This window comes from Staurois parvus, unplaced genomic scaffold, assembly GCF_062004578.1.
Source record: "Staurois parvus isolate SC_StPar_1 unplaced genomic scaffold, SC_StPar_1.0 ptg000874l, whole genome shotgun sequence".
NCBI classification, from domain to species: Eukaryota; Metazoa; Chordata; class Amphibia; order Anura; family Ranidae; genus Staurois; species Staurois parvus.
The window spans coordinates 498,120-512,726 of record NW_028318670.1 but is presented as its reverse complement, the minus strand read 5'-3'; the positions used below and the strand labels follow the sequence as shown (position 1 = coordinate 512,726).

The following is a 14,607-nucleotide window of genomic DNA, read 5'->3' as shown; positions in this document are numbered from 1 at the left end:
TGAAGATGGAAGAAGAAGAAAACAGACGTGACGGTGGAAAAAGAAGAAGACGGACGTGATAGTGGAAAATGAAAAAGACAGACGTGACGGTGGAAGAAGAAGACGGACGTGCCGGTGGAAGAGGAAGAATGATGTGACGGTGGAAGATGAAGAAGACAGACGTGATGGTGGAAAAAGAAGAAGACGGACGTGACAGTGGAAGAAGAAGAAGACGGACGTGACGGTAGAAAAAGAAGACGGACGTGACGGTGGAAAAAGAAGAAGATGGACGTGACGGTGGAAAAAGAAGAAGACGGACGTGACGGTGGAAGAAGACAAATGTGACGGTGGAAGAAGAAGACAGACGTGACGGTGGAAGAAAAAGATGGACGGGACGGTGGAAAAAGAAGAAGACGGACGAGACGGTGGAAGAAGACAAACGTGACAGTGGTAAGAAGACAGACGTGACGGTGGAAGAAGAAGACGGACGTGACGGTGGAAGAAGAAGACGGACGTGACGGTGGAAGAAGAAGAAGACGGATGTGACGGTGGAAACAGAAGACGATGGATGTGACTGTGAAAACAGAAGATGGATGTGACGGTGAAAACAGAAGACGGACGTGACGGTGGAAAAAGAAGACGGGCGTGACGGTGGAAAAAGAAGACGGACATGAGGATGTAGGAAGAAGACAGACGTGACGGTGGAAAAAGAAGAAGACGGACGTGACGGTGGAAGAAGAAGACGGACGTGACGGAGAAAAAAGAAAAAGACGGACGCGACGGTGGAAAAAGAAGACGGACGTGACGGTGGAAGAAGAAAATGGACACCACGGTGGAAAAAGAAGACGGACGTGACGGTGGAAGAAAAAGACGGATGTGATGGTGGAAGAAGACGGACGCGACGGTGGAAAAAGAAGACGGACGCGACGGTGGAAGAAGAAGACAGGCGCGACGGTGGAAGAAGAAGATGGACGCGACGGTGGAAAAAGAAGACGGATGTGACGGTGGAAGAAAAAGACGGATGTGATGGTGGAAGAAGACAGATATGACGGTGGAAGAAGATGGACGTGACGGTGGAAACAGAAGACGGACGTGACGGTGGAAGAAGAAGACGGTCATGAGGATGTAGGAAGAAGACAGACGTGACGGTGGAAAAAGAAAAAGACGGACATGATGGTGGAAGAAGAAGACGGATGTGACGGTGGAAGAAGACAGACGTGACGGTGGAAGAAGAAGACAGACGTGACAGTGGAAAAAGAGGAAGACGGACGTGATAGTGGAAAAAGAAAAAGACGGACGTGACGGTGGAAGAAGAAAAAGACGGACGTGACGGTGGAAAAAGAAGACGGATGTGACGGTGGAAAAAGAAGAAGACAGACGTGACGGTGGAAAAAGAAGAAGACGGACGTGACGGTGGAAGAAGAAGACGGACGTGACGGTGGAAAAGGAAGAAGACAAACGTGACAGTGGTAAGAAGACAGACGTGACGGTGGAAGAAGAAGACGGACGTGACGGTGGAAGAAGAAGAAGACGGACGTGACGGTGGAAACAGAAGATGATGGATGTGACGGTGAAAACAGAAGATGGATGTGACGGTGATAACAGAAGACGGACGTGACGGTGGAAAAAGAAGACGGGCGTGACGGTGGAAAAAGAAGACGGACATGAGGATGTAGGAAGAAGACAGACGTGACGGTGGAAAAAGAAGAAGACGGACGTGACGGTGGAAGAAGAAGACGGTCATGAGGATGTAGGAAGAAGACAGACGTGACGGTGGAAAAAGAAAAAGACGGACATGATGGTGGAAGAAGAAGACGGATGTGACGGTGGAAGAAGACAGACGTGACGGTGGAAGAAGAAGACAGACGTGACAGTGGAAAAAGAGGAAGACGGACGTGATAGTGGAAAAAGAAAAAGACGGACGTGACGGTGGAAGAAGAAAAAGACGGACGTGACGGTGGAAAAAGAAGACGGATGTGACGGTGGAAAAAGAAGAAGACAGACGTGACGGTGGAAAAAGAAGAAGACGGACGTGACGGTGGAAGAAGAAGACGGACGTGACGGTGGAAAAGGAAGAAGACAAACGTGACAGTGGTAAGAAGACAGACGTGACGGTGGAAGAAGAAGACGGACGTGACGGTGGAAGAAGAAGAAGACGGACGTGACGGTGGAAACAGAAGATGATGGATGTGACGGTGAAAACAGAAGATGGATGTGACGGTGATAACAGAAGACGGACGTGACGGTGGAAAAAGAAGACGGGCGTGACGGTGGAAAAAGAAGACGGACATGAGGATGTAGGAAGAAGACAGACGTGACGGTGGAAAAAGAAGAAGACGGACGTGACGGTGGAAGAAGAAGACGGACGTGACGGTGGAAAAAGAAAAAGACGGACTTGACGATGGAATAAGAAGACGGACGTGACGGTGGAAGAAGAGGAAGACAGACGTGATGGTGGAAGAAGAAGACGGATGTGACGGTGGAAGAAGAAGACAAACGTGATGGTGGAAGAAGAAGAAGACAGACGTGACGGCGGAAAAAGAAGAAGACAGATGTGACGGTAGAAGAAGAAGAAGAAGAAGACAGACATGACGGTGGAAGAAGAAGACGGACGTGACGGTGGAAGAGGAAGATGGACGTGATGGTGGAAGATGTAGAAGACAGACGTGATGGTGGAAAAAGAAGAAGAAGATGGACGTGACGGTGGAAGAAGCAGAAGACGGACGTGACGGTGGAAAAAGAAGAAGATGGACATGACAGTGGAAGAAGAAAACTGACGTGATGGTGGAAGAAGAAGAAGACGGACATGACGGTGGAAGAAGAAGACGGACGTGATGGTGGAAGATGAAGAAGACAGACGTGATGGTGGAAAAAGAAGACGGACGTGACGGTGGAAGAGGAAGACGGACGTGACGGTGGAAGAAGAAGACGACGGACGTGACGGTGGAAAAAGAAGACGGACGTGACGGTGGAAAAAGAAGACGGACGTGACGGAGGAAAAAGAAGAAGATGGACGTGACAGTGGAAGAAGAAGACTGACGTGATGGTGGAAGAAGAAGAAGACGGACGTGACGGTGGAAGAAGAAGACGGACGTGACGGTGGAAACAGAAGAAGACGGACATGATGGTGGAAGAAGAAGACGGACTTGACGGTGGAAGAAGAAGACGAATGTGACGGTGGAAGAAGACAGACGTGACGGTGGAAGAAGATGACAGACGTGACCGTGGAAGAAGAAGACAGACGTGACCGGGGAAGAAGAAGACAGACGTGATGGTGGAAGAAGAAGAAGACAAACGTGACGGTGGAAGAAGAGGAAAACAGACGTGAAGGTGGAAGAAGAAGACGACAGACATGATGGTGGAAGAAAAAGAAAACAGACGTGACGGTGGAAAGAGAAGATGGACGTAATGATGGAAGAGGAAGACGGATGTGACAGTGAAAGAAGAAGACAAACGTGACAGTGGGAAAAGAGGAAGATGGACGTGATAGTGGAAAAAGAAAAAGACGGACGTGACGGTGGAAGAAGAAAAAGACGGACGTGACAGTGGAAATAGAAGACGGACGTGACGGTGGAAAAAGAAGATGGACATGGGGATGTAGGAAGAAGACAGACGTGACGGTGGAAAAAAAAGTAGACGGATGTGACGGTGGAAGAAGAAGACGGACGTGACGGTGGAAGAGGAAGACAGACGTGATGGTGGAAGATGAAGAAGACAGACGTGATGGTGGAAAAAGAAGAAGACGGACGTGACGGTGGAAGAAGAAGAAGACGGACGTGACGATGGAAAAAGAAGACGGACGTGACGGAGGAAAAAGAAGAAGATGGACGTGACAGTGGAAGAAGAAGACTGACGTGATGGTGGAAGAAGAAGAAGACGGACGTGACGGTGGAAGAAGAAGACGGACGTGACGGTGGAAGAAGAAGAAGATGGACGTGACGGTGGAAACAGAAGACGATGGATGTGACGGTGAAAACAGAAGACGAACGTGACGGTGGAAAAAAAAGACGGGCGTGACGGTGGAAAAAGAAGACGGACATGAGGATGTAGGAAGAAGACAGACGTGACGGTGGAAAAAGAAGAAGACGGACGTGACGGTGGAAGGAGAAGACAGACATGACGGTGGAAAAAGAAAAAGACAGACGTGACGGTGGAAGAAGAAGAAGACAGACGTGACAGTGGAAGAAGACGGACGTGACGGTGGAAGAAGAAGAGAGACATGACGGTGGAAGACGACAGACGTGACGGTGGAAAAAGAAGACGGACATGAGGATGTAGGAAGAAGACAGACGTGACGGTGGAAAAAGAAGAAGACGGACGTGACGGTGGAAGGAGAAGACGGACATGACGGTGGAAAAAGAAAAAGACGGACGTGACGGTGGAAGAAGAAGAAGAGAGACGTGATGGTGGAAGAAGAAGAAGACAGACGTGACGGTGGAAGAAGCAGAAGACAAACGTGACGGTGGAAGAAGAAGAAGACAGACGTGACGGTGGAAGAAGAAGAAGACAGACGTGATGGTGGAAGAAGGAGAAAACAGACGTGACGGTGGAAAAAGAAGACAGACGTCATGATGGAAGAGGAAGACGGACATGACAGTGAAAGAAGAAGACAGACGTGACCGTGGAAAAAGAGGAAGACGGACGTGATAGTGGAAAAAGAAAAAGACGGACGTGACGGTGGAAGAAGAAAAAGACGGACGTGACTGTGGAAAAAGAAGACGGATATGACGGTGGAAAAAGAAGAAGACAGACATGACGGTGGAAAAAGAAGAAGAAGACAGACGTGACAGTGGAAAAAGAAGAAGACGGACGTGACGGTGGAAGAAGAAGACGGACGTGACGGTGGAAAAGGAAGAAGACGGACGTGACGGTGGAAAAGGAAGAAGACGGACGTGACGGTGGAAGAAGAAGACAAACGTGACGGTGGAAGAAGAAGACAGACGTGACGGTGGAAGAAGAAGACGGACGTGACGGTGGAAGAAGAAGAAGACGGAAGTGACGGTGGAAGAAGAAGAAGACGGACGTGACGGTGGAAACAGAAGACGATGGATGTGACGATGAAAATAGAAGATGGACGTGACGGTGGAAAAAGAAGACGGGCGTGACGGTGGAAAAAGAAGACGGACATGAGGATGTAGGAAGAAGACAGACATGACGGTGGAAAAAGAATAAGACGGACGTGACGGTGGAAGAAGAAGATGGACGTGACGGTGGAAAAAGAAAAAGACGGACTTGACGGTGGAAAAAGAAGACGGACGTGACGGTGTAAGAAGAAGTTGGACGTGACGGTGGAAGAAAACAGACGTGACGGTGGAAGAAGAAGACAGACGTTACCGGGGAAGAAGAAGACGGACGTGACGGTGGAAGAAGAAGACAGACGTGATGGTGGAAGAAGAAGACGACAAACGTGACGGTGGAAGAAGAGGAAGACAGACGTGAAGATGGAAGAAGAAGAAAACAGACGTGACGGTGGAAAAAGAAGAAGACGGACGTGATAGTGGAAAATGAAAAAGACGGACGTGATGGTGGAAGAAGAAAAAGACGTACGTGATGGTGAAAAAAGAAGACGACAGACGTGACGGTGGAAGAAGAAGACGGACGTGCCGGTGGAAGAGGAAGAATGATGTGACGGTGGAAGATGAAGAAGACAGACGTGATGGTGGAAAAAGAAGAAGACGGACGTGACAGTGGAAGAAGAAGAAGACGGACGTGACGGTAGAAAAAGAAGACGGACGTGACGGTGGAAAAAGAAGAAGACGGACGTGACGGTGGAAGAAGACAAATGTGACGGTGGAAGAAGAAGACAGACGTGACGGTGGAAGAAGAAGACGGACGGGACGGTGGAAAAAGAAGAAGACGGACAAGACGGTGGAAGAAGACAAACGTGACAGTGGTAAGAAGACAGACGTGATGGTGGAAGAAGAAGACGGACGTGACGGTGGAAGAAGAAGACGGACGTGACGGTGGAAGAAGAAGACAGACGTGACGGTGGAAGAAGAAGAAGACGGACGTGACGGTGGAAACAGAAGACGATGGATGTGACGGTGAAAACAGAAGATGGATGTGACGGTGAAAACAGAAGACGGACGTGACGGTGGAAAAAGAAGACGGGCGTGACGGTGGAAAAAGAAGACGGACATGAGGATGTAGGAAGAAGACAGACGTGACGGTGGAAAAAGAAGAAGACGGACGTGACGGTGGAAGAAGAAGACGGACGTGACGGAGAAAAAAGAAAAAGACGGACGCGACGGTGGAAAAAGAAGACGGACGTGACGGTGGAAGAAGAAAATGGACACCACGGTGGAAAAAGAAGACGGACGTGACGGTGGAAGAAAAAGACGGATGTGATGGTGGAAGAAGACGGACGCGACGGTGGAAAAAGAAGACGGACGCGACGGTGGAAGAAGAAGACAGGCGCGACGGTGGAAGAAGAAGATGGACGCGACGGTGGAAAAAGAAGACGGATGTGACGGTGGAAGAAAAAGACGGATGTGATGGTGGAAGAAGACAGATATGACGGTGGAAGAAGATGGACGTGACGGTGGAAACAGAAGACGGACGTGACGGTGGAAGAAGAAGACGGTCATGAGGATGTAGGAAGAAGACAGACGTGACGGTGGAAAAAGAAAAAGACGGACATGATGGTGGAAGAAGAAGACGGACTTGACGGTGGAAGAAGAAGACGGATGTGACGGTGGAAGAAGACAGACGTGATGGTGGAAGAAGAAGACAGACGTGACAGTGGAAAAAGAGGAAGACGGACGTGATAGTGGAAAAAGAAAAAGACGGACGTGACGGTGGAAGAAGAAAAAGACGGACGTGACGGTGGAAAAAGAAGACGGATGTGACGGTGGAAAAAGAAGAAGACAGACATGACGGTGGAAAAAGAAGAAGAAGACAGACGTGACGGTGGAAAAAGAAGAAGACGGACGTGACGGTGGAAGAAGAAGACGGACGTGACGGTGGAAAAGGAAGAAGACAAACGTGACAGTGGTAAGAAGACAGACGTGACGGTGGAAGAAGAAGACGGACGTGACGGTGGAAGAAGAAGAAGACGGACGTGACGGTGGAAACAGAAGACGATGGATGTGACGGTGAAAACAGAAGATGGATGTGACGGTGAAAACAGAAGACGTACGTGACGGTGAAAACAGAAGACGTACGTGACGGTGGAAAAATAAGACGGGTATGACGGTGGAAAAAGAAGACGGACATGAGGATGTAGGAAGAAGACAGACGTGACGGTGGAAAAAGAAGAAGACGGACGTGACGGTGGAAGAAGAAGACGGACGTGACGGAGAAAAAAGAAAAAGACGGACGCGACGGTGGAAAAAGAAGACGGACGTGACGGTGGAAGAAGAAGATGGACACCACGGTGGAAAAAGAAGACGGACGTGACGGTGGAAGAAAAAGACGGATGTGATGGTGGAAGAAGACGGACGCGACGGTGGAAAAAGAAGACGGACGCGACGGTGGAAGAAGAAGACAGGCGCGACGGTGGAAGAAGAAGATGGACGCGACGGTGGAAAAAGAAGAAGACGGACGTGACGGTGGAAGAAGTAGACGGGCGTGACAGTGGAAAAAGAAGACGGACATGAGGATGTAGGAAGAAGACAGACGTGACGGTGGAAAAAGAAGAAGACGGATGTGACGGTGGAAGAAGAAGACGGATGTGACGGTGGAAGAAGACAGACGTGATGGTGGAAAATGAAGAAGACAGACATGACGGTGGAAGAAGAAGACGGACGTGATGGTGGAAAAAGAAGAAGACGGACGTGACGGTGGAAGAAGACAAACGTGACAGTGGTAGAAGAAGACAGACTTGACGGTGGAAGAAGAGGACGGACGTGACGGTGGAAGAAGAAGAAGACGGACGTGATGGTGGAAACAGAAGACGATGGATGTGACGATGAAAACAGAAGACGGACGTGACGGTGGAAAAAGAAGACGGGCGTGACGGTGGAAAAAGAAGACGGAAATGAGGATGTAGGAAGAAGACAGACGTGACGGTGGAAAAAGAAGAAGACGGACATGGCGGTGGAAGAAGAAGACGGACGTCACGGTGGAAGAAGAAGACGGATGTGACGGTGGAAAAAGAAGAGAGACGTGATGGTGGAAGAAGAAGAAGACAGACGTGACGGTGGTAGAAGAAGAAGACAAACGTGATGGTGGAAGAAGAAGACATGACGGTGGAAAAAGAAAAAGACGGATGCGACGGTGGAAAAAGAAGACGGACGCGACAGTGGAAGAAGAAGATGGACACGACGGTGGAAGAAAAAGAAGGATGTGATGGTGGAAGAAGACGGATGTGACTGTGGAAGAAGACGGACGCGACGGTGGAAAAAGAAAACGGACGTGACGGTGGAAAAAGAAGACGGACGTGACGGTGGAAGAAGATGGACGTGACGGTGGAAGAAGATGGACGTGACGGTGGAAACAGAAGACGGACGTCACGGTGGAAGAAGAAGACGGACGTGACGGTGGAAGAAGACAGACGTGACGGTGGAAGAAGACAGACGTGACGGTGGAAGAAGAAGACAGACGTGACCGGGGAAGAAGAAGACAGACGTGACGGTGGAAGAAGAAGACGGACGTGACGGTGGAAGAAGAAAACAGACGTGACCGGGGCAGAAGACAGACGTGATGGTGGAAGTAGAAGACGGACGTGACGGTGGAAGAAGACAGACGTGACGGTGGAAGAAGAAGATGACAAACGTGACGGTGGAAGAAGAGGAAGACAGACGTGACGGTGGAAGAAGAAGAAGACAGACGTGATGGTGGAAGAAGAAGAAAACAGACGTGACGGTGGAAAAAGAAGACGGACATAATGATGGAAGAGGAAGACGGACGTGACAGTGAAAGAAGAAGACAGACGTGACAGTGGAAAAAGAGGAAGACGGACGTGATAGTGGAAAAAGAAAAAGACGGACGTGACGGTGGAAGAAGGAAAAGACGGACGTGACGGTGGAAAAAGAAGAAGACAGACGTGACGGTGGAAGAAGAAGAAGAAGACAGACGTGACGGTGGAAGAAGAAGACAGACGTGACGGTGGAAAAAGAAGAAGACGGACGTGACGGTGGAAGAAGACAAACGTGACAGTGGTAGAAGAAGACAGACTTGACGGTGGAAGAAGAGGACGGACGTGACGGTGGAAGAAGAAGACGGACGTGATGGTGGAAACAGAAGACGATGGATGTGACGGTGAAAACAGAAGACGGACGTGACGGTGGAAAAAGAAGACGGGCGTGACGGTGGAAAAAGAAGACGGACATGAGGATGTAGGAAGAAGACAGACGTGACGGTGGAAAAAGAAGAAGACGGACGTGGCAGTGGAAGAAGAAGTTGGACGTCACGGTGGAAGAAGAAGACGGATGTGACAGTGGAAGAAGAAGAGAGACGTGATGGTGGAAGAAGAAGAAGACAGACGTGACGGTGGTAGAAGAAGAAGACAAACGTGATGGTGGAAGAAGAGGAAGACATGATGGTGGAAAAAGAAGACGGACGTGACAGTGGAAAAAGAGGAAGACGGACGTGATAGTGGAAAAAGAAAAAGACGGACGTGACGGTGGAAGAAGAAAAAGACGGACGTGACGGTGGAAGAAGAAAAAGACGGACGTGACGGTGGAAGAAGAAAAAGACGGACGTGACGGTGGAAAAAGAAGACGGACTTGATGGTGGAAAAAGAAGAAGACAGATGTGACGGTGGAAGAAGAAGAAGACAGACGTGACGGTGGAAGAAGAAGAAGACAGACGTGACGGTGGAAGAAGAAGACAGAAGTGACGGTGGAAGAAGAAGAAGACAGACGTGACGGTGGAAGAGGAAGATGGACGTGACGGTGGAAGATGAAGATGGACGTGACGGTGGAAGATGAAGAAGACAGACGTGATGGTGGAAAAAGAAGAAGACGGACGTGACGGTGGAAGAAGAAGAAGATGGATGTGACGGTGGAAGAAGAAGAAGATGGATGTGACGGTGGAAGAAGAAGATGGATGTGACGGTGGAAAAAGAAGACGGACGTGACGGTGGAAGAAGACAAACGTGACGGTGGAAGAAGACAAACGTGACGGTGGAAGAAGACAGACGTGACGGTGGAAGAAGACGGACGTGACGGTGGAAGAAGAAGAAGACGGACGTGACAGTGGAAGAAGAAGAAGACAGACGTGACGGTGGAAAAAGAAGAAGACGGACGTGACGGTGGAAGAAGAAGACGGACGTGACGGTGGAAAAAGAAAAAGACAGACGCGACGGTGGAAAAAGAAGATAGACGTGACGGTGGAAGAAAAAGACGAATGTGATGGTGGAAGAAGACGGATGTGACGGTGGAAGAAGAAGGATGTGACGGTGGAAGAAGACGGACGTGACGGTGGAAGAAGACGGACGTGACGGTGGAAGAAGATGGACGTGACGGTGGAAACAGAAGACGGACGTGATGGTGGAAGAAGAAGACGGACATGAGGATGTAGGAAGAAGACAGACGTGACGGTGGAAAAAGAAGAAGACGGACATGACGGTGGAAGAAGAAGACGGACGTGACGGTGGAAGAAGACAGACGTGACGGTGGAAGAAGAAGACAGACGTGACCGGGGAAGAAGAAGACGGACGTGATGGTGGAAGAAGACAGACGTGCTGGTGGAAGAAGAAGAAGACAAACGTGACGGTGGAGGAAGAGGAAGACAGACGTGATGGTGGAAGAAAGAAGAAAACAGACGAGACGGTGGAAAAAGAAGACGGACGTAATGATGGAAGAGGAAGACAGACGTGACAGTGAAAGAAGAAGACAGACGTGACAGTGGAAAAAGAGGAAGACGGACGTGATAGTGGAAAAAGAAAAAGACGGACGTGACAGTGGAAGAAGAAGAAGACGGACGTGACGGTGGAAAAAGAAGACGGACGTGACGGTGGAAAAAGAAGAAGACGGACGTGACGGTGGATGAAGAGAAACGTGACGGTGGAAGAAGAAGACAGACGTGATGGTGGAAGAAGAAGACGGACGTGACGGTGGAAGAAGAAGAAGACGGACTTGACGGTGGAAACAGAAGACGATGGATGTGACGGTGAAAACATAAGACGGACGTGACGGTGGAAAAAGAAGACGGGCCTGATGGTGGAAAAAGAAGACGGACAAAACGGACGTGACGGTGGAAAAAGAAGACGGGCGTGATGGTGGAAAAAGAAGACGGACATGAGGATGTAGGAAGAAGGCAGACGTGACGGTGGAAAAAGAAGAAGACGGACGTGACGGTGGAAGAAAAAGACGGACGTGAAGGTGGAAAAAGAAAAAGACGGACGTGACGGTGGAAAAAGAAGACGGACGTGACGGTGGAAAAAGAAGACGGACATGACGGTGGAAAAAGAAGACGGACGTGCCGGTGGAAAAAGAAGACGGACGTGACGGTGGAAGAAGAAGAAGACGGACGTGACGGTGGAAGAAGAAGACGGACGTGACGGTGGAAGAAGAAGACGGACGTGACGGTGGAAGAAGAAGAAGACAGACGTGACGGTGGAAGAAGAAGACAAATGTGACGGTGGAAGAAGAAGAAGACAGACGTGACGGTGGAAGAAGAAAAAGACGGACGTGACGGTGGAAGAAGAAAAAGACGGACGTTACGGTGGAAAAAGAAGACGGACTTGATGGTGGAAAAAGAAGAAGACAGATGTGACGGTGGAAGAAGAAGAAGACAGACGTGACGGTGGAAGAAGAAGACAGAAGTGACGGTGGAAGAAGAAGAAGACAGACGTGACGGTGGAAGAGGAAGATGGACGTGACGGTGGAAGATGAAGATGGACGTGACGGTGGAAGATGAAGAAGACAGACGTGATGGTGGAAAAAGAAGAAGACGGACGTGACGGTGGAAGAAGAAGAAGATGGATGTGACGGTGGAAGAAGAAGATGGATGTGACGGTGGAAAAAGAAGACGGACGTGACGGTGGAAGAAGACAAACGTGACGGTGGAAGAAGACAAACGTGACGGTGGAAGAAGACAGACGTGACGGTGGAAGAAGACGGACGTGACGGTGGAAGAAGAAGAAGACGGACGTGACAGTGGAAGAAGAAGAAGACAGACGTGACGGTGGAAAAAGAAGAAGACAGACGTGACAGTGGAAAAAGAAGAAGACGGACGTGACGGTGGAAGAAGAAGACGGACGTGACGGTGGAAAAAGAAAAAGACAGACGCGACGGTGGAAAAAGAAGATAGACGTGACGGTGGAAGAAAAAGACGAATGTGATGGTGGAAGAAGACGGATGTGACGGTGGAAGAAGAAGGATGTGACGGTGGAAGAAGACGGACGTGACGGTGGAAGAAGACGGACGTGACGGTGGAAGAAGATGGACGTGACGGTGGAAACAGAAGACGGACGTGATGGTGGAAGAAGAAGACGGACATGAGGATGTAGGAAGAAGACAGACGTGACGGTGGAAAAAGAAGAAGACGGACATGACGGTGGAAGAAGAAGACGGACGTGACGGTGGAAGAAGACAGACGTGACAGTGGAAGAAGAAGACAGACGTGACCGGGGAAGAAGAAGACGGACGTGATGGTGGAAGAAGACAGACGTGCTGGTGGAAGAAGAAGAAGACAAACGTGACGGTGGAGGAAGAGGAAGACAGACGTGATGGTGGAAGAAAGAAGAAAACAGACGAGACGGTGGAAAAAGAAGACGGACGTAATGATGGAAGAGGAAGACAGACGTGACAGTGAAAGAAGAAGACAGACGTGACAGTGGAAAAAGAGGAAGACGGACGTGATAGTGGAAAAAGAAAAAGACGGACGTGACAGTGGAAGAAGAAGAAGACGGACGTGACGGTGGAAAAAGAAGACGGACGTGACGGTGGAAAAAGAAGAAGACGGACGTGACGGTGGATGAAGAGAAACGTGACGGTGGAAGAAGAAGACAGACGTGATGGTGGAAGAAGAAGACGGACGTGACGGTGGAAGAAGAAGAAGACGGACTTGACGGTGGAAACAGAAGACGATGGATGTGACGGTGAAAACATAAGACGGACGTGACGGTGGAAAAAGAAGACGGGCCTGATGGTGGAAAAAGAAGACGGACAAAACGGACGTGACGGTGGAAAAAGAAGACGGGCGTGACGGTGGAAAAAGAAGACGGACATGAGGATGTAGGAAGAAGGCAGACGTGACGGTGGAAAAAGAAGAAGACGGACGTGACGGTGGAAGAAAAAGACGGACGTGAAGGTGGAAAAAGAAAAAGACGGACGTGACGGTGGAAAAAGAAGACGGACGTGACGGTGGAAAAAGTAGACGGACGTGCCGGTGGAAAAAGAAGACGGACGTGACGGTGGAAGAAGAAGAAGACGGACGTGACGGTGGAAGAAGAAGACGGACGTGACGGTGGAAGAAGAAGACGGACGTGACGGTGGAAGAAGAAGAAGACAGACGTGACGGTGGAAGAAGAAGACAAATGTGACGGTGGAAGAAGAAGAAGACAGACGTGACGGTGGAAAAAGAAGAAGACAGACGTGACGGTTGAAGAAGAAGAAGACAGACGTGACGGTGGAAAAAGAAGACGGACGTAATGATGGAAGAGGAAGACGGACGTAATGATGGAAGAGGAAGACGCACGTAATGATGGAAGAGGAAGACGGATGTGACAGTGAAAGAGGAAGACAGACGTGACAGTGGAAAAAGAGGAAGACGGACGTGATAGTGGAAAAAGAAAAAGACGGACGTGACGGTGGAAAAAGAAAAAGACGGACGTGATGGTGGAAGAAGAAAAAGACGGATGTGACGGTGGAAAAGAAGACAGACGTGACGGTGGAAAAAGAAGACGGACGTGACAGTGGAAAAAGAAGAAGACAGACATGACGGTGGAAGAAGACGATGGATGTGACGGTGAAAACAGAAGACGGACATGACGGTGCAAAAAGAAGACGGGCGTGACGGTGGAAAAAGAAGACGGACATGAGGATGTAGGAAGAAGACAAACGTGATGGTGGAAAAAGAAGAAGACGGACGTGATGGTGGAAGAAGAAGACGGACGTGACGGTGGAAAAAGAACAAGACGGATGCGACGGTGGAAAAAGAAGACGGACGTGACGGTGGATAAAAAGACGGATGCGATGGTGGACAAAGACGGATGTGACGGTGGAAGAAGACGGACGCGACGGTGGAAAAAGAAGACGGACGTGACGGTGGAAGAAGATGGACGTGACGGTGGAAACAGAAGATGGACGTGACGGTGGAAACAGAAGACGGACATGAGGATGTAGGAAGAAGACAGACGTGATGGTGGAAAAAGAAGAAGACGGACATGATGGTGGAAGAAGAGGACGGACGTGACAGTGGAGGAAGAGGATGGATGTAATGATAGAGTAAGAGGTCGGACATGATGGGGGGTTACTGGGTGTAAATGGAAAATATGATCTTAGTACCTCCTCTGCTGCCTCATCCAGCAATGTCTCCTCTTCTTTGTGCCTCATGAAACTTCCTGTCTGTAGCCAACATCACTTCCTGTCTGTGGCCAACATTACTTCCTGTCTGTGGCCAACATCACTTCCTGTCTTCTATAGAGACTTCTTAATTTGCCCTTTGTGAAGTTCAGAAGAAATGACACCCGAGAAGCATCTCGTAGTGTGCGGACGGCATTGGGTTACGCTTTTGGCA

At 49.7% G+C, this 14,607-nt stretch overlaps 3 protein-coding genes across 3 annotated transcripts in view; all 3 read right to left on the bottom strand.

The window, feature by feature from the left end:
• The window catches only part of LOC149443119 (uncharacterized), a 170,318-nt gene that overhangs the window by 42,267 nt on the left and 113,444 nt on the right, over positions 1–14,607 (bottom strand). The gene's annotated exons all lie outside the window — the stretch shown is intronic.
• Positions 1–14,607, bottom strand: part of LOC149443124 (uncharacterized) — a 41,895-nt gene that overhangs the window by 16,954 nt on the left and 10,334 nt on the right. The gene's annotated exons all lie outside the window — the stretch shown is intronic.
• Positions 1–14,607, bottom strand: part of LOC149443125 (oocyte zinc finger protein XlCOF29-like) — a 27,695-nt gene extending 13,088 nt beyond the window's left edge. Inside the window, exon 1 of the mRNA XM_089655798.1 lies at positions 14,376–14,607. Within this exon, the coding sequence (XP_089511924.1) occupies positions 14,376–14,392 (17 nt within the window). The 5' untranslated portion in view covers positions 14,393–14,607. The remainder of the gene's footprint in view (positions 1–14,375) is intronic.